At 30.4% G+C, this 27,696-nt stretch overlaps 1 protein-coding gene across 1 annotated transcript in view; it reads left to right on the top strand.

Moving 5' to 3' along the window:
- The window catches only part of LOC134228456 (tyrosine-protein kinase Fer-like), a 44,534-nt gene extending 21,050 nt beyond the window's left edge, over positions 1 to 23,484 (top strand). The window contains exons 8-17 of the mRNA XM_062710116.1: positions 14,850 to 14,972; positions 15,221 to 15,404; positions 16,007 to 16,180; positions 16,778 to 16,993; positions 17,555 to 17,731; positions 19,064 to 19,277; positions 19,820 to 19,943; positions 20,418 to 20,569; positions 21,044 to 21,166; positions 21,259 to 23,484. Coding sequence (XP_062566100.1) covers positions 14,850 to 14,972; positions 15,221 to 15,404; positions 16,007 to 16,180; positions 16,778 to 16,993; positions 17,555 to 17,731; positions 19,064 to 19,277; positions 19,820 to 19,943; positions 20,418 to 20,569; positions 21,044 to 21,166; positions 21,259 to 21,398 — 1,627 coding nt within the window. The 3' untranslated portion in view covers positions 21,399 to 23,484. The remainder of the gene's footprint in view (positions 1 to 14,849; positions 14,973 to 15,220; positions 15,405 to 16,006; positions 16,181 to 16,777; positions 16,994 to 17,554; positions 17,732 to 19,063; positions 19,278 to 19,819; positions 19,944 to 20,417; positions 20,570 to 21,043; positions 21,167 to 21,258) is intronic.
- The last annotated feature ends 4,212 nt before the right edge of the window (positions 23,485 to 27,696 follow it).

Genomic DNA, 27,696 nt, shown 5'->3' with positions numbered 1-27,696 from the left:
GTGTGGTTGGACCAGGAATTGAACCCAGGAACCCTGCTTCACTAGTCAGGTGCTCTATCGAATGAGCTACCCAGGTTGATACCCATAGCACAACCATTACATATCCTTCCTTAAAATTATCTTCATCCTTGCAGACACAAACCAAATTCTAAGTCCCTGACAGGACTTTCACTTGCAAATCCAGAGGGGTCAATAACATCAAATCTGTAACAAAGAAGGAGAAAATGCACGACTGGACCGTGAATTGAAGAAGGGACCCCTGCATCACTGGTCAGATGCTTTACTGACTGAGCTTACTAGGCCTACAACCATGACCCATACCATTACACTTGCATAAACTTAAAAGTATTTCATAATACATTGATTGATATTACATATCTGTCAACCATCATTAACTAAAATCAATTGGAAAAAAAATCAAAACTGATTTCACCAGTGACCACAATGAAGTAATTTTTGAAAACCATTATAAATGACTGTTAATGGTGCTTAAATTTCTAAAATTTAAAATTCTAGTTTTCCTGCCGGCAATTATTGTTGCCAGCTAGGAATAAAACTTCTAAAATAAATGCCACATTTCTTACAGAGTGAGAAGTATTGTGGGAGGAAAGTTTATGAATATGTTTACAATACAGATAGCACGGAGAATCGCATATTCTTCAATAAAAGCACAATAAAAAAAAATTAAAGTGATATGAGAATTACTAGAGTAGATTTAGGGCTGTTAGATGGCCAGTCATTAGAAAATAAGACCTCAATAACTTGTGTAATTAATGTTATTTTATTTTTTAAAATTTATTTCACATATTGACTGCTTTAATTTGAAAATGAATACTAGTAACAGCAATTAGTTCATTGTTGTGCCAATTTGCTCTAGGATTTCCCGACCTCGAAAATTGCATTTTCTTTGATGATAATACTTTCTTATATAATTTGCCAATATTTCTTAAAATAATCTCTGGTTTTATATTTTCAGGCTAATTGAATCTTCAATTTATACTCTTTTTAGTTAAAATCTGAAAAAAAATCCATTAACTTAAATCAGAATTCACTTAAACCTACATGAATATATCTTTTACTCAGATAAGTATACAATGACTTTTCACAACATAACGGTATATAAAACATTGACTTTATCATTGAGTTATTGTTAAAATTAAATTTTTTTTTACATAATATTACCGTAATTTCGGGATTATAGGTCGATGGGGTATATAGGGCGAAAGGCTCATTTTCAGCCTTAATTTTTGAAAAATCTTAAGATAGGACGAACTTACTATATAGGACAAGGCTTTGTTTTCCGTTCTCTAAAGGTTCTTACGCAGATACAACGTATCAGAACAGGTAACCCCCTAAAATTACCGGGGTTATTCCGTGACATGGCATAAATAACACGTAAATACATTATTTTTTTACAGCTATAATTCGGGAAATACCTGAGACCAAAGAATAGTAATTCCGATTTCAGAACAACTACATACCTAATAAATTTTATTCAGACATTATTTACTGGTGGATGACAATTACTTCGATGTCCGCCATTTTTTTTTTCTTCTCCAGGGTTTTGCTAAAACACGCAAATGACTATTGAATGTATATATCAAGCAACAGTAAAGAATTGAAATCATATTTAAGTTTAATTTTTCACAATTTGACTGTCAACATGAATTTCACGGCTTTGTTTTAGGTTCAATGATGTGTAACACTAATACCCTATAACGGCACGTGGGTTTCTTAATCATGCCCCGCAGGCATTTAAACCAACACAGGTAACACCTTTGCGTACACAGTGTAAATCCCTTTGTCTGTCAGACAATTAAAATTCTGTTAGAAGCCAATCTTTGTATACCGGTAATTCAATGTACTTCTTGTGTACAAAGAAGCTTTTAATAAATTAAAATTAAAAAAAAAAAAAACAGTAATGAGAAGCGGTTTATTTGGTAATTAAATTCAGGAATTGAATGGCAACAAATTATTTCACTCATTTTACATTTAAATAAACATAATACAATAAAAAAATATTTAATGTACTATTTTAATTTATCGCTACTACCAGTAATAAATGGTAAAAACACTACAGTTGTGATCTTGAAATATTTCCGTGTTTTAAATTTTGATACGGTTGCGGTTTTACTTTTAGTACATGATCGCGACTTCCTAACTTCACAAGATAGATACCGCATGATGAATAATACGTTGAGGAATTATTTAATAGATACAGTATAGCAATGTTGTTTACCTTTGTCATCAACGGATGATTAATGGAATTTATTTTGTAAGTAAGCTTTAGAATAAATATGTTATTGTTTACCGGGGGCATTAATTTTTTTGCGAAAAATAATCAAAAAAGTTACAAAAGTGGCACAAATTTGCTTTGAAATTGACGTAAATTTTAATGATTTACGGGCATTTTTCGTAAACTTGAGCCTTAAATAGGTCGAATTCTGAATATTGGTCGACCCTAGCGGTTCTGAGAAAAAAAGTATCGACCTATATTCCGTAAATTACGGTAAATCTAAAATTGAATTTTAAAGCAATTGGTTTATTTTTTTCATCAAAGTGCAATATTTTCTTTGAAAAATATAGTTAAAAAGCTACAAAATCATTTTAAAATATATTTTCTTGAAAATTTGGTTTCCATGGCAACATAAAATATAAGATTAAAAAAAAAATTTATCAATTAATAAAACACAAAATTTGCTAAATATTTGCCAAATTTCAAGCAAATTGGTTGTCAACAATCTTAGATATTTGCATTTTAGTACACCATTGTGATAATTTTGTTGATATTACAAAACAACTCAGTCCTGAGGTTACAGCTCGCGTAAAACAAGTCAGCACACAAAGGGTTAAAAACTTTTAATATTGTTCTTTTGATTTTATTGAAACTTTATTTGTCATAGTAAAAGTATGTGTTTTATGATAAAAATATCATTAATATTTGACACCTCTGATAAGGTCAAGTGAAAAATTGTTAAAATGAAAATATGTGTGTACTTGAAAATATGGCCATTCAAAACAAAACATTTGAAACATTTGTAAATATTTATGCTTGTTTGGTCAGTGAGCAATGCTTGGTGAATTTTCTATGGATAAATCAGGGTATTTTTCTCTATATACTGTATTTACGTCCAACATATAATATCGATCCCAGGAATAAACCTTTTGTCAAACATTTTTTGCAGGTTTTCTTAAATTTCAGAATAGGTAATATGTGTTTAAGAAAGGTCGGAAAGGTCTTTTAACAATTCTTAGAAGGATAAGGACAAAACCAAAAAATTTATTTGTACAGTAGTTGATATGAGTTAAATAGCACAAAATTTATGATGATTTTTACTAATTTCTTAAATATTGATTTTATTAGAACATTTCAATTATGCTTATAAAATTATTGCCCTTTATATAGAGTGATTAATTGAAAGAAAAATATGTAAAAAGCTCCTTTTGATTTTAAGTTTGTTTTTCTATTTACTAGATTGTTTTTTGTGTGTTATAGATTTGAAATGTGTTACCTACTTCAATATTTAAAATAATTTTCTTTTAAAAAGATGGCTGTGAAAATTAGAAACTTAGCTTTTTAATTTGAAATGTTATTCTTAAGGTTCTTTCCATATAGTGTTAATTGACTTGAGAGGTTTTAAAAAACCCTATCAAACAAATAGTAATAAATTTTTGTCTCCTCTCCGGAGGTAAAAAAAAAAATTTATTATATGACAGATTAATTTCCATCTCTCTGATGCTGAGATCCAACTACGTTAAAAAAATACTACGTTATATTGACCTGCACGTGATGTTCCAGGTCAATACAAGGATTTCTTTCCTCTACATTGATCTAAAAACAGATTGGGAAATTCCAAAATGATACAAATTATTTTAGAAAGCTATTTAAATGACTATGAATTTTTTTTTTATGTGAACAAAACATAAGCAATTATATATTTTTGGGTGAGGGTGGTAAGAGGGGATGCAGGGACACTCCTCCAACACTTTTACTGAACAACAATTTTTACTTTTTGGCAGTCAATTTTCCCTGATAATACTCCTTGAAAAAAAATGACATAATATATTTTTCATGGCAACTAAAATTGATAAAAAAAAACTTCAAATTGATACAACTTGTAAGGCTTACGAGGGTTGTTTGAAAATTATTGAGACATTGTGTATATTTTGCTTTCTAATGAACGTCTCTCAGTGAAAATTGGCATATACGTTTGACATACACTAAAAATGGATAAGAGCAAGAAATATTTTACAAATATTCAATAGTTTAATTACAATGGTATATAAATGTGTCAATAGTAGGGGTACCCAGAGCAGTCGCAGAATCAGATATTGAAAATATGTAACCCCAAAATTCTAACTCTTCATGGATCCATAATGAGAGTGAGAATAATTCAGTGCAAGTGTATAATTTTTCAGCTTTGGTTCAAATTCATGTGCAACTTTGATAGAATTATGATCAGAAATACGGAGATCATAAAAAAATTAAGCACGGTAGAGAAATCTGCTTACAACGAAAAAATTGATTTTGACGTCACGGGCGGAGCAACCAGCATACCTAAAATTTTGTGTAGCGTAATGAGAAACTCTATTCAAGACTGAACGACCTGCTAAAACAATAACAACGAGTAAAAAAAAATTATGTGTTAGGGTTTGTTATTTCATTGGTATACATTTTTTAAACATTTAATTTAACTAGAGTAAAATTAAAAGATCTGGACGACCATGAGTTATTACATACAGTTTTGATATCGTTACAGTATTTAACCCGCGTTGTATAAATTGGCACTGCATGATTCTAAGTCATCCTTTCCCATAAATGAAAAATTTTGACTGGGGTAGGAACAGCATATATTTTTAAAGAATAGTTTAAGAAAAGAGAATGTTTGATTTTTGTAATGTTATATATGTGATAACAAAGAAGGAAGAGTATTAAACGCTTCCCGATGGTTTCACATGCGAAACAATCTACTGCTAACGTAACGTTAAAGATCAAAAGAGAGCTCATCTATGTTTTATGGCTCCCAGGCCAATAAATTTTCGTAAAGAAAAAATTCTTTTTAGAATGCCATTAGATAAGAGGCTTCCTATTAGATTCAATAATAAAATACCCTCTTTGGATTGCTTCATTAATCTTGATAAAATTCTGTGAATAAAATAAACTATTTATAGTTGTGCATTGTATTTGAGATCGATTTGTATCGTCCTGATACAGATAAAAAAAACCTGCCTTGTCAGAAAATATCCAGGTTTTCTAATTGTTTATACATTTATTAGTTGTTTTATATTATAATTATTGATAATACTTCTCTCTCTTTAAATAAAAGGGTCTTTTAACAATTGTCTATGGATAAATTAGGGGCTTTTTCTCTATATATTTACGTCCAACATATAATATCGATCCCAGGAGTAAACCTTTTTTCAAACATTTTTTGCAGATTTTCTTAAATTTCAGAAAGATAATATTAAACAGATTAAATACTAAAGTTTGTATTTAAGAAAGGTCGGAAAAAGTGGAAGGGTCTTTTAACAATTCTTAGTCAATATAAGGACAAAACCAAACAATTTATTTGTACAGTAGTTGATATTAGTTAAAAAGCACAAAATTTATGATGATTTTTACTAATTTCTTAAATATTGATTTTTTTGGAACATTTTAATTAAGAAATGAAGCTATTTTCAACTTATGTTATCCGATATAACATACCTTGGGGCAGTTTACGCTTTATAAACCGCGAAGCCGTTTATAAAAAAGCGTAAACTGCCCCAAGTTATGTTATATTGGATAACATAAGTTGAAAATAGCTTCATTACTTATAATTTAATTTCAGTGTAGACAATGAGACAATTTTTCCTCCGGAAAAAAGGCTTCAAATAAAGCATTATTTAAAAGTAACGTCAAGCGGAGTAATACGTTTTTGACGTAACTCATTGTGACGTAGGTAAGTTATGTTATCCAAAATATTATATGTTCCTCTGATTGATTCAGCCAATGAAATTGCTTGATATAAGTGAAATTAAATTATTTATGCTTATAAAATATGGATTATTGCCCTTTATATAGAATGATTAATTTAAAGAAAAATATGTAAAAAGCTCCTTTTGATTTTAAGTTTATTTTTCTATTTACTAGATTGTTTATTGTGTGTAATAGATTTGAAATTTGCTACCTACATCAATATTAAAAATAATTTTCTATTGAAAAGATGGCTGTGAAAATTAGAAACTTAGCTTTTTAATTTGAAATATTATTCTTAAGGTTCGATCCATATAATGTACATTGAGATTGACATGAGTTTATGAGATGAGATTTTAAAAAATCCCACCAAAAAATATTAAGAAAATCTTTGCCTCCTCTTCGGGGGATAATGAAAAATCGAGACAAAACAGCATGTATGGCAATGTAATAAAAAATATCACAGTCAAGTGATGTATCATGATTTAATTGTGCATTTCCATTCTATTTTTTCAAGGTTTATGTTTAATTGGGAAAACATTGTAAATAGTGGACATGCTTATAACGAATTCACACATCACTTATAGCAATTTTTTTATACTAAGTTTTAAAGCAAATATAAACTGATTGCAATTTCAAAAAAAAAAATGCTGATTGTTTATTTAAAAAAAAAAATCCAACTTTTTTTGCCCTGGCACTTAATTCACTATATATATATATATATAATTATGCTTTTTAGACTGTTCATGGAAGAATTATAGATAATACCTGGGGGACATAAAACGTAGACAAGCTCACATTTGATCTCAGTCTCACTTTTCCACTACATGTTCTTTTGGTAATATTGGAAAAGTGAGACTCAGATCATATTAGTGAGTCTGATGCATCTAAGTTTTATGGTAAATATTAATGTAAAAATATTTCTACAAAATTTGGGTAATATATGATGTCAAATAAAAAAGATTTGACGGTGCAGCAAAACTCGACTATAACTAAGTCACTGGGACCTATGAAATTACTTTGTTATATCCTTAATTCGTTATAACTGTATACTTCGCTATATCCGTAAATTTGCAATATCCATGTTCTTAATGAATGAGTGTTGCTGTAGTCCACAAATTTTTCGAACAACCCTAGTATAATTTATATTTTAATAGATTATTTTCTTTTTTTCATTTAATTTCAAATTGATATTGTGTATTCGAGAGTTAGGAGCTGTAGGAGTTATTTCCCTTTACAATGAAACTTTTTATAAGTGAATGTGAAGTACACTGCAATATACACAAAAATAAATCCTTTAACTTATCAACAATGTAAAATATATGTCTCTCAGTTGAATAGTTAAAAAAAAGGCATTATAATTATGCATTTTAGAAAAAAAAATAGGTAAATTGATTTTAAAGCATATGAAACAGTTTGGTGATTTTTATTCAGATTAGAATTTACTTCCTGTTACGGTAAGTTGACGATTGAAAAGTTAAGATATTTTGCAACACCTCTATTCAAGGCAATGGAGGTTAGTGTAGAATTAAATTAGAAAATATTTGATAGCATCATGATAAAGCCTTTGTTAGCCAATGCATATCGAATGTGTTCCCCATATTTCTGCTGATGTGTCACAATGGCTTTGTACATGTAAATAAGTATATGTTCATTGTATAAAAGCACTGTAAAAAATTGATAAGTGATGCATCAAAATGGGATATATTAAAAAGAAATTTTCAAAGCTCATACATAAAATAAGATAAAATTAAAAAAAAAAAAAAACACAACTTGTTGGATTAAAATCTGCCAACCACAAATCATGATTGAATCGCTGCTAGAATTGTCTTTATTTACAAGGGATGATAAAAAAAATTCCTGAGTTATTTCTATCTATAAAACCTCAATTCAGATTAGAGTGCAATCGCATCATCTCGGGTCTTTCCGTCAGAGTTCGGAAAAACAACTTCGAATGTATTTACAGTTAATTCTCGATAAACCGCCTCCTTTTGTAATTTAGAAATCATGGCGGTATAACGAATTTGGCAATGATTTGAAAGGCCCATATTTTAATGGAAACAAGGCGGTTACCGTTCTTAGAAATACCATATAAACGTTTCCCTTATAAGTACATATACATGTATGGCAAAACATATTTCTAAATTTTAAAATACTTCAAGTATTTTTTTATGTACAATTTCTTTAAAACAAAATGTGCAGTTATGAAATAAAGACATGTATATGTGCATTTATGCACATGTAATCGGCACGTCTGATATTGAAAAAAAAAACATGTTGGGTCGATCATCGTGATATATTGCTGACCGTTCGTAAAATAGTTTCTTGAATAAATTTATTGTTTATGGCATCATTGTTCATGTGTTAACATCATACTGTATAATCATTTATTAAAAATTTGCATTGTTTAAAGATCATCAAAATAATTTTTGCGTACTTTCACAACTACCGCTTTCGTGGCGAAGCCGTGACTAAATTATTTTTTAAACAAAACAACAGAACAAAATTGTAACAGTTCACATTAAAATTGTTTGTTCATTTAATTCTAATTTAATTATTTAATTGCGTGTACCTTGTCTGGCTTTGCATGCTTTACAATAATAATAAAAATCAAAATTAGCCACAAATCATGACCACACGCACCTGTGGCGGTATATCATTTGACACTTAAAAATGGACGTTTGTTGTGAAAACAGGGTGGCGGATGGCGGTAAATTGTTGGCGTTACAAAGAGAATTTTATAGAGCAGGAAAAACGTTCTTGGGAAATCATGGCGGTATTGCGAAAATGGCGATGAATCGAATGGCGATAATTTGATACTGTACAATTAAAAATTTATACATTTCCTAAATATTATAGGATATTATTTCTTTCTCTTGTTTATTTTAGGTAATGTTACATTCAATAAAGTTAAACTGCATTCTCCACAGGTAAGTCTTCCAATATTTATTTCAAAGTATGTGAAAGTGGGGGTTGTCCTGGTTTCTATGTAGTACATTCTAAGTTGTTTTTCCGCTAGTCGGGCTGAAGATTCCTTGAATATCACTAGATAATCAGGGTCACCCTGATTATCTATTGATATTCAAGGAATTTTAGGGCCCAATATTTTATGTGACCGATGTGTGTATGTGCATTTCATTGTCTGATTACATAATCAGTACATGATTGTTGGCTGTTCCTAAGAAAACTGAAGTTGTATATTAAACAAAATAATGTCATATTATTAAAAGGAGAATAACCGACAAATGTGTGCTCATACTTATCTTTACAAAAAAAAACATGTCCATAACAAATTTCCTGCTTCCATTGTTTTGACTGCTTTAACCCTGATTTGACTTTGATTGACCTGTTAAATACTACAATTCATTATGTGATGTCCACCTGCGTGTGTATCACATTGTATTCTTCAACCTGACCTCATTCTTAATCAGCTCTTGGAGCATTTTAAATGACGTTTTTAGAATTTAGCACATGAAATGTCCTTTAAATTTTTTTGTCTTCACATTTTTTTTTAATTTCTTATTGACATCACTGTAAAATACATATTGATTAAATTTAATGCAAATTGAGCTTAGAACCACTCAGGGTATATACTGGACGGCAACACTAATGTATCGTTGCTTCAGTTTTGATTCATGGCAACAATGCATTGCTCTTGTATAAATGCTCTACCTAATGTAACCAAGTATACATAGCTCTCTCTATCGATTGTAAAATATTTTGGATTCACTTCATGTACAGCTTAGTAGAGCAGTCTCAAAAAGATCCAAAATAGAGCGTTAAGTCCACCCATTCTTAAAGTTTATTTTTAATCCATAGTAAGAGCATTCCTAGATTCTCATCCCGACATGCCCCAATCTTTTATCCCTGAACCTGCCTAATTTTTTTAAAATCCTGTTTGATGCTGTTTTTCTTATTTGAATCTCTGCATTTGCAAAATGAACATGAAATCCTATTTTATAATATATATTCAATGTTTAAAAAAACTGATGAATAAGATTTCTTTTCTTCATTTGAGTTCATTGACAAATTGATGTAACTGTTTTTAAGAATAATGGTGTAGGGGTTATTTCCCTTTATAATAAAACTTTTATAACTGTAAGGGAACTGCACTGCAATATACACAAATATTACTCATTTAAGTATATCAACAATGTAAAGTATATGGTTTATTGGTTGATCCAAAAAAGAAATTAAGCATTCAGAATTGTTAATAAATTTAGGGTAAATAAATTTTAAAAAATTGTGAAATGTTTTGTTATATAGATTTTAGCACCTGTAAATATCGACAAGGCATATTGGAAACGGTGATACTTGCAGTAAATTCTTTGCTACAAACGATAGAAAAATTGAATATGCTTTTGAAACATCTCCATCTAAGTGTATGGAGATTAACAGCTTAGAATAAAATTTGTGTATATATATCATGGCTACCCCTGTACACAAGGAATGCCATTTTTCTGATTCAAATAGTTTGGATTAATTATATAAAAATAATGTTACAGTAATACATTGCTATATATAGTGATGCTAATAAGAAAATCTCATAGCTCAGGGATAAAAAAAAACAAAACAAAAACCTGGTAATAAATCTCATCCATGCAACCTTACATAATGAGAGATCCTATTTATGTTACATTTACAATGCTTTTGTATTTTGTTGTATAGTAAAACTTGGTTACCGGTATAATGAAGTCACAGGGACCAATAAAATTACTTCGCTATATCCATATTTTGTTACATTTACAAACTACATGCTATTGCGTGTTTCCTGAATTGTCAATAAATTTTATAAATAACAGAAAATAAAACTTATTTGCAATTTTTGTTTTTATGATGTCACAAACTAGTCCAATTTTATATCCTTTTTCAGGGGACAAAATGTTCAACAATTTTAGCTTTAAAATTCGCTATATCAATATTGACATATTTTGTTTATGTCCTAAACACACATGCGCTCGGTGACTTTTAGGAATATCCTTTCTTTGTAAATTTATATAGCATGTTTATGATGTCATTACGACATATGGCATCATTACTTTTGAAAATATTCAGTGCTTTGAAGTCAATATATCCCCTGTTTAAGAACTTAATTAAATATATCTCCATCAAAGTTTGATTTGGGGGGCTATATCCGTGTTCATACTGTGATGTACTAAACAAGTTTTGCTGTACATTAATTCTTGTAAAATTTATAGATGATGAAAAATAAAGTTTCATTTTGTCCACAATAGACAATTTCCCAGATTCTCATCCCCACCTGCCCTGATCTTTTGCCTATTAAATTTTTGATACTGTTTTTCTTCAAAAGTTTGTTTTTTTCGTTGTATTTTCTGCATTTCCAGAACAGAATTAGGAAAGAAATTGTTCAATAAATGAACTGCTTTCAAACCTATGCTTGTTTTAATTAATGAACAAGTGAAAAGAAAAATTTCTGATGACGATTTTTGCCATTTTGTGCATTTTCTTGTTGAAGTGGGATAGGGAACATGACATACATGTATATTGTATTTTAAAAATAAATAAATAAATGGATATTTATTTTTTAATGATAAATATATACTTATAGAAAGGTTTCTTTGATTTATTTGCAAATTGTTACTGTGTAAGTAAGAATTCAATTTAGGGGTTACTTCCCTTTACAGTAAAACATTTTTATAAATGAAAGTGAATTTTATTGCAATTTTTACAAAAATAAATCATTTAAGTATATCAACAATGTGAAATATATGTATTTTCATTGAGTTGTAAAAAAAGAAATCAAAAATATTTTGTTTTATTTTAAAATTTAGATAAATAATCTTCAAACATTTTGAAATATTCTGATGACATTAATTCAATTGTTATTCTTCCACCTTCACTCTTCCTATTGACAAATAAGTTGATCATTTTTGAGGGGCCTCCTGCCAAGTGGAAGGGGGTATATATAAGTTTAAATGTAAGAGTTTATAAAGTATAATTGCTTTCAGAATATGCTGTATGCCTTTGATCAGTGATTACTCATTTGATAAACATACAAACTCATATACAAGAAGCACTCCATCCGAAAAAAAAGACTCAAAATTTTAAAGTTATAATTAATGATTATAGGTCATTTTTTGCACAAGATGATTTTAAAGATTTAACTTTAAATTGTATCTCAATCATGATTTGCATAACAAAATGAGGAAAATTTCTTCCTTAGGGTAATAATTCCTCAGTGGAAGAGTCAGTTCAAGGGTGACCGATGTTGGTGGAATTAAAGTGTATCTCCCCATCCATGAAATGATTATTTTGTCAGCCTGTTGATTCATTGCAGTTATGTCCCAATGAAACCAAATTTTGGTTGCCCATGGTCGCTGACCAAAAAAATTAAATTAAATTAAAATGGTTCCACAGTAGCAGCAAACAAATGTCAAGTAAAAAAAAGTTACCCAAAGAGTTTGTAGTTTAATTTAGTCAACAAAAGCTTTTATCTGTTAATCATATGTACATAACTACATACCATCAATTAAACCTTACAAGATCTTATTTTGTACCTGATGTGAATTTGTGAAGAAAAATTAGGTTTAACAGTTTAGATTATTTCCCTTTATGATAAAAAATATGTTACCGGAAAATAAAATGCACCCCAACCGGAAAAGAAAAAAATTTAAAAGTATAACAACAAGATATATTATATGTGCAGTTATAGAGACAAATGAAAAATGATTTCAGGCTTTTGGTATTTTTGAAAGAAATTGATGACCAGATTTTTAAAAGATCATAAAATAGTATGATAATTTTTTTTAAATAGAGATTTAGTGCCATAAATTTTGAACTTACGAAAAGATGATTAGTTTTTGGTGCCTCCAAGTAGGAGGTCTATATCATAAAATATACATGTGAGAAATTATCGAAGGGGTGCCATGCAAATGTTTAGACGTTGCATAGATTGTATTTATATTGCGTGTGTGAAAACATTGATGGAATATAATTTATGTAGACTTTTCTAAACTGTTGCACATGGTTACAAGCACAAACTCTAGACAAATAGGGTTAAGCGTTGAAGGGTTAGCCTAATTAAGGGTTAGGGTTAGCCTTCTAGGGTTAGGGTTAGTGTTAGGGTCGGGGATAGCCTTCTAGGGTAAGGTTAGGAAGAATTTATATTTATGGCATTGAATTACAAGACTGTTTAGTATTGCTACTGTAACATGTTATAGTCAATAAAAGTAATTACCTGGGTATCTGTTTAATAATGATATATACATAGCATCAATTAAAACCCTACAAGATCATATTTTGTACCTGATGTGATTTTGCGAAGAACAGTTAAACATGCTAGATTATTTCCCTTTATGATAAAAAATCTGTTATGGGAAAATAAAATGCACCGCAACTGAAAGTAAGAAAAATTTAACAGTGTAACAAGAAGATAAAAAATATGTGCAATTATTAAGTCTTACGTAAATTTATTTCAGGCTTTTGGTATTTTTGACAGAAATTGTTGAATAAAATTTAAAAATCATGAAATATTACGATGGTTTGTTTTAAAAGTAGAGATTTTGTGTAGATAATATCAATCCGATGATAATTTTCTTTTACGAAAAGATGATTAGTTTTTGGCGCCTCCGTCGGAGGTTCATATCATTAAATTGTAATGTGAGAATGTATCAGAGATGTCATAAGAATTAAGCAGATGAGATGTTAGGACATTGTGTAGATTGTATTAATATTGTACGCAGACTATTCAAATGAAGAAAAAAAAACAATGTACATGTAGTTTGCACATCATACTTTACAAAAGGTGGCGGTTTATCGAGAATTAACTGTATTCATTTCTATTTATAATATATGTAGACTATTCTAAACTGTTGCACATGTTTACAAGCACAAACTCTAGAAAGGAATTTTAAATTTATAGCATTGAAATACAAGGCTGTTTGTTGTATTGCTACTGTAACATGGTTATAAACAATGAAAGTATTTACCTGGATATCTGTTTATGATATGTACATAGCATCAATTAAAAATCTTACAAAATCTTATTTTATACCTGATGTGAATTTGCGAAGAACAGTTAAACATGCTAGATTATTTCCCTTTATGATAAAAAATCTGTTATGGGAAAATAAAATGCACTGCAATTGAAAGAAAGAAAAATTTTACAATATAACAAGAAGATAAAATATATGTGCAGTTATTAAGTCTTATGAAAAATAATATCAAGCTTTAAGTATTTTTGACAGATATTGATGGATAGATTAAAAAAATCATGAAATATTGTTATGATTTGTTTTAAGTAGAGATTTTGTGTGGAAAAAATCGAAAAATTTATTTTACGAATAAATAAAAATATTTGGCACCTCCCTTGGAGGTCTATATCATAAAATTTAAATGTGAGAATATATTGGAGGGATGTCATGAGAATTAACCAGACAAGATGTTAGGACATTGTATAGATAGCATTTATATTGTGTGTGTGAAATCACTCATAGCATATTCATTTCTATTAATAATGTATTCAGACTATTCTAACGAATTTGTACACCTTCTTTTTATATTCAGACATTTTTTTTTTTTGCCTGTAGCATTTTACCCTATCACAATTTAAAACAAATTTTACCCAATTTTAAACTTGCCCAAACAAAATTGTGTTGAAATCAAGAGATAATGGTTGAATTTTCCCTCTGATGAATGGGGCAAAAAGCACAATGAATGGAGATGAGAAAAAAATCTTCAAAGTTTGTATACAGAATTTGGGAGTTTCCAGTCGATGGAGGTCACAGCCAATAATATCTGTTCAATAGCAAATGCATGAAGAAAATGAATTAATATTATGAAACAATTGAAACTATTTAAACAACTTAAAGTTTTCTATTCAAATGTTTTCTTTTTTCATTTGATTGAATTAAAATAGATTTTTTTTTTGCAGGAAGAAGGAGATAGAGGAAGAGAAGACTCGGTTGGAGTTACTGATGAAGAATCGGGAAGTCAGCCTCGGTAACTTAGAGGAGGAACTGAAGGCCATAGGGAGTCAACAGTGGCAGTCACCAGAGTACGTAGAAGTGTTAACAGAGTTGTGTAAAATTTATCATGATAAGAACTCATAGGTTTTCTGTTACACTGGTTGAATGAATTGTAACAGAGAGAAAACTTATGTAGGTTCTGATAATGTGTTACTTTCAAGGATGGTTGTTATCTCGATTGAAGGATTTTAGATATTCATGGTAAAATACTTTTAAAAAGTAAGAGGTTCAGACTTAAAGTCAAATTTTTTAAAGTCACGAATGCGTTTTCTTTTAGGTATCATCAGAAAAGACAGGAAGTGGAGAAGCTTCGCTGTGATCTGGCCGACACGCAAGCCAAGCTAACCACACAGGAGGCCCTGCTAAAGGAAGTGACGGAGGTTATAGATGCTGCGGGTGAGAACATCCCAACCGCGCTCGAGTTCTCAGTCGAAATCCCTCTAGATGACGGATCTGTGTCGGTAAGGCGGGCTCATTGTGGGGAATACTGTAAATCACTTTTTATTTGCAAGACACTTTATTTTCATATAATTACTCGAGTCATTGAGCACACAAAAAATTCATTCTTATGTATAATAGTATTCTTTGAGATAATATAAAGAAATAGCAACAATTCATGAAAATTATGTCTAGCTATTAAATAAAAAGTCAATGACTATCTTGTGAATATTATGTCTTGCTAATAAAGAGGCAATGACTATCTCTGGAAAATAAGGTGTGGCAAAAATTAAGTCATCTACAGTAGTTTACAAATAATGATGTTAGCCAATATTGATGTTTTGTGGTCTTTACAATGTTTGCAGAACTCATAATATTTCTGTGATTTTATGTCAAGTATAATGTGAAATACTGTGGATCGCCAAATTTAAGTGACACTTAGTATTTTTTGAGATGTTTATTAGGTATTTTATGTCAAAGGCAATGTTTTTATAACTTAATTATCTTCATAGGATCACATATTCTTTACTTATAAAAACATACTTGAAAATTAATTTTTTTCTTGTACAATGCATTTTACTTTAAATAGAAAAGATTTGCTGACGAATTGATTTTGATGTTTCAGAGTAGTAAGTTTAGTCCCAAAGGTCTAATGGGAATAAAGAACTTGACCCAAACCATTAGTAAGGCGATCCGCAAGACGCACGTAGAGAACGAAAATAACCAGGAGGGGTACGAAGACCAGGAGAAGGAGAAAAGTAATGGTCCACAGTCCCCTCCAACCTCACCGGACTACCAGGTAACAAAGGGATGGATCCAAAAAATTTATAGCTGGGAATGTTTGGTGGGAAATAGGTGGATCAAAGAACTTTGTGAAAGAGATATGAAAAACAATAAAGGATGGATGAAACGTTTATAACAGGGGATGGGTTATTGATTAAAGATGTTTTGTGAGAGAATGGTGAAAACAAGGGATAGATCAAAGATTTACAACAGCTAGGGAATATAGATGGGAAACAGGTGGATTAATCAAATTTAGTTAAAAAAAAACTATTGTGAAAATAGGAGGTGTCTCTAATATTTAACAGAGAGTGAGAGCTTTAAATGGGAAGATCCAAGGAAATTGAGTTAACAAGGGATTAATCAAAAGATTTATGAAAGGGAGTGAGTGCAGGAAATGAGAGGATCAAATGAATTTTGAAAGAAGGATTATGTGTAGATAATCAAAAGAATTTTATGTGATTATGAACTTTCCCTAAAATGTTCTCTAAAATTGTCAAACAATTTTCTGCAACATGTATATACATATACTTTTGGATAATGTAAATGTAATTGTACACAGGTTTACAAACCAGATTTTCAAATCAACTATGTATTTATAATCAATATTTTACAGTTGGCTGAGAACAACGCGTCCAGTGGTACAGAGGTCCCGGTAGAAGAGCAGGACTGGTTTCACGGGGTTCTCCCACGGGAGGAAGTCCAGCGCTTACTGACCCGTGACGGCGATTTCCTGGTCCGCGAGAGTAAGAACCGCAAGACCAACGAACCCCAGTACGTGTTGTCAGCCTTCTGGCAGGGGCATCGACACTTCATCATACAGTATGCAGATGTAAGTCAGAAAGAGGTTACTGGAAACCAACTATTGTTCACACTGTAAACAAATTTCCCAATTTTTAAGTTTAAATGAATCTTCTTTACAAATTATATTTTTGTGATTTGCCCCTAAATGTTCAACATAGAAACAAAGTAAAAAAAATGGTTAGGGGGGATATTTATACAGTATATGGCTGAGATTTAGTTGGATCATCTTCATCACATAATTTTTTTTTGTAAAATATGTAGAATCGTATTATCAAGAAATGTAGAAATAAAAATGCTTATTTTGTTCAATTTTTCAAATTTACCAAAAAAAAGTTATATAATATTAAAATCCTGTGTATAACCTCAAGTGAAATACCATTTTTAAGGGCATTTATTCAAAAATGTGAAATATGAATATTATGTAAATTAATTATTTATTGATATAAAATTTCATATTAAAATTAAGAATGTTACATGTATGTCATCTTCTTATAGAGGTATGATTTGAACTTGATGTAGATCAGTTTATGTTGATCATGACATATATCAGTATTTTGTAATTTTTCTCATAATGATTGTATTTTGACAGAATGGCTGGCGATTCGAGGGCCGATCATTTCCCACCATTTCAGAACTCGTTAATTATCAGCATATGTCTGGAGAACCAGTGACCACGAAATCACAGACAATCCTAAAAACTCCCATCATCCGGGAACAGTGGCAGCTCAGAAATGATGACATTGCCCTGGAAATGAAGATAGGAAATGTAAGGTTTTCATTACAGTTGCACCAGGCATAAAATAAAAAAAAAAATATTTGTTTCACAACCATTGCACATACTGAAATGAAATTTAGTACACAGATTTATCAGGTGAATATCTAGCCTACATCAAGTTCTGTTTTGGATACGATCGCGCCATTTTTGATTGACTTATGTCCTTGGACTTGGAAAAATTTCATTTTCTTTTTTTAAATTTTTTTTTTCATTATTAAACCAGGCCTAAAAATAAAAAAAAAAATACAATTTAAAAAACTAAAAATGCACCTGACCCTAATTTTTTTCAGCCATTATAAAAATTATAGGTTGGAAACTGCACACAAAGAACCGGTTTTTTTTTCTTGATGTATATAAAAACCTTTTTTTTCTAAGTACTAGATGTTTTCTTATATACACAAGAAGAATGATAAAGTCTAGTTGTTAGATAATTATATTTGTCTTGATTCTTGCTTAAAAAAGCAAGGTTTCAATAACATTAAAATAATTGATTGTTTATACATTTCACACACTGTTGCATGTCTGTGTTGTCAACACAATTAAAACTAAATCTGAAATACATTTCTTAATTAACAAAGTTTGTGTAGTACAATTTATCGATAGATAACTGTAAAAAATAAAGATTCTAACTCGCAGTTCTCAATGGTGATTTAACATTAATAAATAATATAAAATGTCTTTTGTGTAAAAATGATCTTGGTATGCAATATTTTATGTTGTGAAAAATTAATCTTTTATCCCGAATTTATTTTACAAGACCAAATATTATCAAATTTAATGTTGTTTTCTTCCAAAAATGTTGGACTATTGAGTAAACTTTGTTCTTTTATTAAAATCATAAACAGAGAGTGTTAACATCAATGTAAACAATTTTTATAGGCTAGGAGCATGTTATAAGCACACTTTGTATATATGTTATATGTTAGCTCAGCTGTTGTATATATGTTATATAAGTGTAGTATTTTTATTTAACAACCAAACACACTTAATAAACTGATAACGGGTAACGACGTGGTGTTTTGACAGTAATTAACACTTCAAACACAAAATGACCAATTACCCAACGATCTCAATCCCGGGGAGCCAAAATTACACCCAAGTCAGCTTGGATATATGAAAAAGCTGAATTATCAAAGTTTATGCAAAGGTTTCTTTTTTTTAAAAATGTTTTTAAAACAAAAATTGGTTCAAATTTATATAAATTTTATATTTTCCAACTAACCGATTACAGGTTTTCTAACCGATTGGCATCGTTCCGACCAAGTAATCGGTTAACCGGTTACAAATTGCCATCCCTACTTATATCACTTTCTCTCATAATAGGGTAACTTTGGAGAGGTGTATAAAGGTGTCTATAAGCCTAAGTCGATGGTTGTAGCGGTGAAGACGTGTAGAGATACACTGTCAGAAGAACAGAGGAAAAAATTTCTACAGGAGGGCCGGATCCTGAAGCAGTACGACCACCCCAACATCGTACGATTCATCGGCATCGCCGCCCAACGCCAGCCCGTCATGATTGTCATGGAGTATGTAGCCGGTTAGTAGATTGTGTGATTCATTACGTCTTATAAGTATTTTTCATGATTTAAAAATTCAGCTGAATTGAGGTCATTTTACCCTAGTAAAATTATCACTTTTCCTAGATGAATATATTTCCATTTTGTTAAGTTTTTATTTTAGATTCTTATATATATATTAGATGGAAATCTATGCTTTGAAATATTTGGGTGATAAAGGCTGTTTGCTATATTTGTGGGATTCTTGACACTGTGGAGAAGGAATGACCCCACAAACTCTTGGATTACATTTGCAATAATTGCAGATCAGTTTTATATAAATATGTATACTGTACATCACTAAATTATCGCGACACCTTATTTTGGCGAGGTTGTCATTGTCTCTTTGTAAGCGAGACATAATTTTCATGAATAGTTGTTATTCCTCTATATAATTGTAAGGTATACTTTTATACGCGAGAAATCAATTTTCGGGAATGCATTGTCTCGCATAATTACGCGAAAATTAAGTTCTCGCGAATAAAAAGAGATTTACAGTATCTTTCAAATGTCTCTTTTTCAGGAGGTGCCCTGTTGAATTATCTACGGAAACAGGGTAAAACTTTATCCAAGAAACAACTAACAAAGATGTGTGAAGATGCAGCCAGTGGGATGGCATATCTAGAAAGTAAAAACTGTATACACAGGTAAGAAAATTACATGTACATAATTAAACAAAATTTTATGCTATATACATAAATGAATGAATGTGAATGGCCAAACACCTGTAGTGAAATAAAAAAAGGTAAAACACAATTACAATCAAGTGCCAGGGACATGTGATCTATTTTCTATATGAAATTTAATGTACATGTACAGCTTAATACTTTTTTAAAAACCTATGGGGAATAAAAATAATTTTGCTTTCAGCATCAGTTCATTATAAGTGTGGTAGCTATAAACTGGTTTTACAGTAATGATTTAATGTTTTGATTTTCCTCCAGAGACATGGCTGTCAGAAATTATCTGGTGGGAGACAAGGCAGTTGTCAAGATTTCAGAAAGACTGACATATGAATGAGATTTAATGTTCCCTTGCTTTCGCGAAAAATGGGGACTATAAAACAGGTACCACAGTGTTAATATTCAATGCTTTAAACTCTTCAAATAATCATCATCTAGGGACCTGGCTGCGAGGAATTGTTTGGTGGGGGACAAGTCAGTCGTCAAGATCTCGGACTTTGGGATGTCCAGGGAGGAGGAAGAGTACGTCGTGTCGGACGGACTGAAACAGATCCCCATCAAATGGACGGCGCCAGAGGCTCTACTGTATGGTACGTAAAAATATTCTATTGTAATAACTCTTCTAACTGGAGTTCTTCTGAAACATAAAATGGACGGCGCCAGAGGCTCTACTATATATGGTACGTACTATCTTCTCCGTAAATATATTTCATACTCAAGTTTCTTCTGATGCAGAGAAGAATGACAATTTCAGATACTCTGCTTGTGTGGTTTGATATACCCTTTGCTTTGAAGTTTATTTTTGCCATGAGTGTGACCTTTTCTAATTAAATAAGCATAAAGATTTTGTTTTCCTATATGCATGCAACTTAATATTGAGGCCTTAATTTTTAAATTTGAAATTCACACTGAAATGAACATGCATATACAATGTACATATATTTACATGTTTTATGAAATTTTAGCTAATTTAATATTTTTCCGAAATTAAATTCTATCTCAGGTACAATAAATCATTGAATTAAAAAAAAAAATTAATCTTGATCACATGACTTGTATTTTAGGAAAGTACACATCGCTGTGTGATGTATGGAGTTTTGGAATCCTGATGTGGGAAATTTTTTCTGGTGGTATCACTCCTTACTCCGGAATGACAAATAACCAGGCTAGAGAACAGATCGACAGAGGTAAAAGGGAAAAGTAATGTCTTTGAAAAAAACGTTTAAGATATGTATATTTTCTTTGAAGGATTTTTTAAATTGCGTTGTTGACATTTTAGGTTTTAGAATGCCAGCCCCTGAGGGGACCCCTGAAGCCTGTTATGACCTGATGATGAAATGCTGGGAATATAATCCCAATGAACGCTATCATTTTGATAAAATCCACAAGGAACTTCAATCAATCTTTAAGTCATTATGATAATTTTCCAAAACTCTATGTGATTTCCTATGATGCAACAGCCTGCAATTCATTAGTGACAATTTATGGTAACAGCTCTTTGTGAATGAGAAAAAGAGAAAGACAGTCTTTCATGTACCTGAACAAATGTGAAAACACCAGATATGAGATTTTTAACAGCAAGAGACAATCACAAGACTTATTTGAACTTTGACCCTTATGATGGGGATCAGAGGTCAAGACACTAAAGGTCAAAGTAAAGAAAAGGGAAAAAAGAGAGGTTGATATTTTCTCCATGATCCACATTTTGGAGACCATTGTTAAATTTGTTGTTGTATTTCAAAAATATGTATATATTAGGTCACAACCTTTGACCTTAAGCCTTAACCTTACTGTCATAAAATGTAGATTCTGTTTTCGTTTGAAGTCAATACTATGCATAATGATTGTAATAGTAAGTACTATGTCAATTAACCATAAGTTGTTTTTAAGTATGTCAGTCTATGTATTAACTGTCATGTTTTCTTGATTGTCTTTAAGAGATGTGCCTTCACTCATAATTATGATTTCGAGAAATCTTTATAAACTATTATTTGATTTTTATGCGTTTGATAAGCATATACATTTAAATGTAACATTTCTAAAAGTTTTCATAGATTTTCAACATTGTTCAATAAGAATAAGATGTTTAGATGATATTTGCTTGTCAGTGATTTAATTCAAATTTTTCTAATCATTTACACCAATGATCTTGTAAGTTGCTTTAAACTTTCAATGTGGAAACCTGATTGAAAAAAAATGTTAATTATATGTAGCTTCACTAAATAGGGTGGCTTAACTGCAATTGAAATTAATACCAGATAAAAAAATCTAAATGATGAAGCCAGCTGCATCATTTAAGTTATTAATGAGGCCTCAGTGTTACCTCTTCACCATTGCTGAAGCATTGAGGATTAAAACTTTGTTTATAAGGTAAAAATGACAATTAAGGAAAATCAGAGTCTTTTAAATAAACCAATATACTTCCTTAAGATGAGGAAATTTTTAGTACATTTAATAAACATATACAGTCAAACCTTTGTCATCTCAAGCTCAATGGGACCAACAACAAAAAAAGAAGTCCAAAGGTTTGATATATTTAAGGGTAAAATACTTCAAGAAAAATAGTGCTAGGGATTTCTAAATCATGCTGGCAAACACTGTATCCTGTGACCATGATATTTGAGATATCCGTGTTTCAGATACTTAAGTTTTAAAAAGCTGTATCTAATTTTGTATAAGTTACCCTTTTCTCCTATGTCCTTTTTTAAAATAGCTTTTTTTTCTTTCAATTTTTAAAATTTATAGACGATTTGATATTCTTTATACCTTAATTGGATTGGTCAAATTTTGATACTTCATCAGTGATTGGTTGTTTAAATATCATTGTGTTAATGAATTTTGTATTATTTTATACCATAAATACTGTTGACAGATACATGGACTGTGTTTGAAGTTATATAAGATTTTGTTGTGACCCATATGTACAATAGAGAAATTTTTATTATTGCAATTTTAGGTGCAAGAATTAATGCAATATTATCACAAATTGAGGTTTAATAGACATGAATGCTTTTTCAAAGTTCAATAATACTGTAGCTGTATAAATAAAGCAAAAAGTGAGTTTAACTTTTTTATGACGTAATAATGGATCCAGCACCAAAATAGACATTTACTATTTAAATTCATTGATAATATGTCTTGACCAGAGCATTTGTTCATGTCTAAAACCATGATATCTTCAGTGTATTTCATAATAGATATGTGTAAATTTGTAAAAGTCGCCATAAAAGTGAAAACGGACATCAATTGTGGATCTCCATAACCATAATTCTTATTTTCCAAAATATACTATTGCCTTGCCCTTCAAAACCGAGACAACAAAATTTTTTATGTCATTAAAACATTTTTTTTAATGAAAATCAACTTAAATCAGATGTTGTGAATTACTTAACCTTTACTTTGTTACGGAAAAAATCAAAACAATCATATAATAATTTACCTGATATGTTTTTTATTCCATGTAAGATAAGTACTGTATATATTATTGGAGACTATTAAATATTCTAAATATATATTGAAAGGGATGTATAAAAAGTAATATAATGTGTATACATATGCTTTTCCATGTAAATGAAGTTTAGAATATGTGTTCTTTTTTCATGTATTTCTCTGCTTTAGATATTTTTTTCCCTGATATATGCAAATTTTCAACTTTCATTTGTCTGTTTACAGAGCAGTTTTCTTTGTTATTTATTACATATATATGTCATATATTATAATTCATTATGATAACATAATTTACAATATGAGCTTGCTGGACAAATCAAATATTACATGATTGTATGTTATTGTTGATGTGAAAGAAAGTATATATTTATCACATAAAAATATATATTGTGTACAAATTTCATTACAGTTAATGTTATTTCTAATATGTATATTTCACATGTTAAATTGCTTGATAAATGAGATATTATGTTATTGTTGATGTGAAAGGGAAAAAACGCCATTTTACTGATTATTTGTTGTATAAATATAACTTAGTCTAATTAAAGCACCTGTTGTGAAAGCATAGCTTAACTGACATGATTGCAAGATGCAATATTTTTTTGTACTACGATATTACATTAAAACATGTATAGAGACCACTAGCACAATGATTTCTTAACCTGCATTCAGTGAAAAATATTTTGCTGTATTTCAGTTATGTTACCTTCAACATTAGGAATATTAAGAGAATATCAATCTTGTTCAAGAAAATTAAATTACTAAAATAACATTTCTGTTCTATTTGTCATGCTATTTTTAGCTGTACTGGTCAGAGACCAGAAGAGCTTATGCGATAGTAATGCGTCAGTCGTCCATCCGTCCATCTAGCTTTCTGTCTGTCTAGCTAGCTGTCCGTCTGTCTGTAAACACTTTTTCAGAATGCTACTTCTCCTACAGTTTTAGTTTGATTTCAATATAACTAGGTAAACAAGTAGAATACACTTAGATACATTAATTAGTGCGTCAGTTTTGGATTTCGATGAACCGTGTTGCAATGGTTACTAAAATATAGAAATTTCTGCGAAATTCCTTTAAAACGCTACTCCTCCTACAGTTTTGGTTTGATTTCAATATTACTTAATTGGCACACAAGTGCACTACACTTAGAAATATAAATAAGTGCATCGATTTTTGATTTCGATGGTTGATGTTGCCATGTTTACTAAAAAAAATTTTTTGTAAAATTCCTTTCAAACGCTTCTCCTCCTACAGTTTTGGTCTGATTTCAAGTACACTACACTAAGATACACAGTTCTATTTATTGCTGCCTGTTGTAAAGTTTCCAATCCAAGTGCTACCTTTCCTTTGTTATACAGACAGAACAGTAGAGCTAGAGCCTCATCAGAGACTTCTGGTTTTTAAAATAAAAAAAAAATATGATGATTTAAATAATGGTAAAGTCAAGGCAATTTTCTTTCATGGTTTTATGAATAATTAGCTCACCCGAGCTTTTCTGCTCACATTTGATCTATGGTCCATCTGTCTTTATGTAAACTTTTAACATTTTTGACTTTAGAACTAATGGTCAAATTTCAAACTTTTCACTAAGTATCTTGGATGAAGAGTATTCAAGTTAATTCAGATAAATGGCAACATCCTCTTTCCAGATATTTAAAGGTACTTGGACACAGATTTGAAGTTAATATTTTCTGTATAATATCACGAATTATATATTTTAAAAGCATTTCACACAAAAATTAATTAAAAATCTTTTTTCATTTAAAAGTTATTAAAACTTCAAAGTTTTTGGCGGGTTTGATTGACACATCCTTGCACTTTCACAAATTCTAACTCTATTCTTATCCCTTCGGAAAAATGGCAATTTTTTGTGTATTAATGAGAAATATTAAAACTTTAATCCAGAAAAACAATTTTATTCAGAGTAGAAATATTACAAAGGAAAAATCCTTCATAAGTACCGTCATTCCGAACTAAGTCTCGTGTGCAAATCGATCACACTCGTGTTATGTACACAGTTTTTGTAAACAGGGCAAGAGCTCTATTATTGTTGATTGTTTACGATTCACCGGGTGCGTTCATTCGTCAAAGTCTGCTCACCACAACTGCACGGACTGAGAATATATTGTGTGTTTGTTTTGCTTTCGAACATGTCTACTCTGATTTTTCTGGATTATAGTATTAATAATTTTCATTTATAAATACACAACAAGATTGTCACTTTTCCTAAGTACAAGTATTAGGAGTAAACTTGAACTTTGTGAAAGTGCAAGGATGTGTCAATCAAAACCGCCAAAAAATTTGAAGTTTTAATGACTTTTAAACGAAATAAGATTTTTCATTAATTTTTTGTGTGAAATGCTATTAAAATATATAAGTCGTAATATTATACAGAAAAAAATTACCTTCAAATCTGTGTCCAAGTACCTTTAAAAATAAGATTAGTGAAAACTTATTGCTATCTTTTAAAAACCTTCTTTGAAAACAATACAGTCATAATAAGTTAACCATCCCCAGCTAATATAGATTCAAGTTTGTTCAAATCATGACCATCGGGGTAGGATTGGGCCGCAATAGACCAATCCACACTTTACAAAAGTTGCTTCCCTTTGCGGGGTCAACCAAAAGGTCAAAAGGGAAAGAAACACATTTTAAATATCTCCTCTTTATGCTAACAAACATTTGGGTTGGCTATGATGAATCCACTGTGTTAAAATTGTTTTCTTTGGATGTGTAGGTAGCGCCAAAATGGGGCAATCAGTATACCCTCTGCAATGATTTTTTTCAGTCAAATGACAAAGTTACAAACCTGAAAACTACAAAGGGTACTGTGAGGATTCTATGGGTTTATCCCCTAAGATGGCGACTAAGAGACATGACTTTTGAAGAAGTGTGGATTTAACCATAGAACATCAGCATAATTCAATTATACAGTCATTGAAAGATATAGAGAGCTCAAAAAGTGAGTTTGTTGAAGCAAATTTGTTCCACAGAATTATTCCATTTTCAAATAAGAAAGCAGTCAAATATGTTGAAGATACCAAAACTGAAAACTGTATTCAGAAAAATATAACTTTTCCATTAACTTTGAAATTGAGAAAAACATTGATGCCTTCTTTCTTTGACAGATTATTTCGTCTTTCTAATCAAAACATAGAGCTAACACTGCGAATAATGTTTAATCTTCCTTGGTACCTGGCCCCGGGCCATAAAACTTTCACTTTCCCAAAGGAATATCCAGGGAAAAAGTGAGACTTGTATCAAAGTCTCATTTAACTTTAATGGCCCCCAGGCCAAATCCCACCTCCGGATTTTCTGAGCGTAATTGTTTTATTCCTTTTTCACTTTGTATTGTATTTTTTTATCAATGTAAAAAGCATTTTATAATCACCTTATATTTCTGCAATGTGTATATAAACATAAATGTTACTCTGTACCACGTATAGAATACATAATTTAGTTTTTTATTATCTTTGTGAGATGATACCTGACATGTGATGTAACGCTTTCTTGTATACAACAAAATATTCTCAAACATAATATACCCGTATGTACAGCTGCATAGACGGCAAAAATATTAAAATCATCATTTGTATCAAAAAAATTAAACGAGTGAAATTCGTTATCGCTAGGTCCCAGACTCTCGAGCTCTTTGTCCAATTTAAACAAAAAAAACCCAGTAGCTTCGATTCACCATATTTAAATTTTGGAAAAGGCACTACAAAATGCTTCACTCTGACGATTTCGACACAATTATGTGTTAAACGACGATCCGTATAGTTATAGTCCATTATGTTCTTGTGGTAAGATAGTGTCGGTCTTGATGACACTGAGGACAGTAGGATTTTTTTTTAGATTACTTTCGGAGGATACCTCGTTCAGTTGTGGCCCAGTGGTTAGAGCATCTGCCCGAGACAGACGTTAAACAACAATCAATCAATCAATTAATCAATCAGTATTGATGAAAAATATATATCTCTTGTTCATTGTACATTCTTATTTTCAACATTCTAACATGCAGATTTCAATAACTGTTCTTATTTTATATGTGTAAATAATATTTATTTATTAGCAGTGGTCTGTGTATATGAGGGTTGTCCCAAAAAGTCGTTGACAATGTTTATAGCTTTTTAAAAATGTAACCAATACTAACCAAATTTTGCAAAGACATTATATATTCAATGTTCCTAAAATTTGTAAATTTCTAAATATTATTATGGCCTTCATATTAAAAATATCGGGACGATTTATATGAAGGCCAATATGGTGT

The sequence above is a fragment of the Saccostrea cucullata genome, unplaced genomic scaffold, assembly GCF_032062105.1.
Source record: "Saccostrea cucullata isolate Sc308-1 unplaced genomic scaffold, CSIRO_AGI_Scuc_v1 ctg623, whole genome shotgun sequence".
NCBI classification, from domain to species: Eukaryota; Metazoa; Mollusca; class Bivalvia; order Ostreida; family Ostreidae; genus Saccostrea; species Saccostrea cuccullata.
Note: the sequence above shows the minus strand (reverse complement) of the source record. Positions and strands in the feature narration are given on the sequence as shown.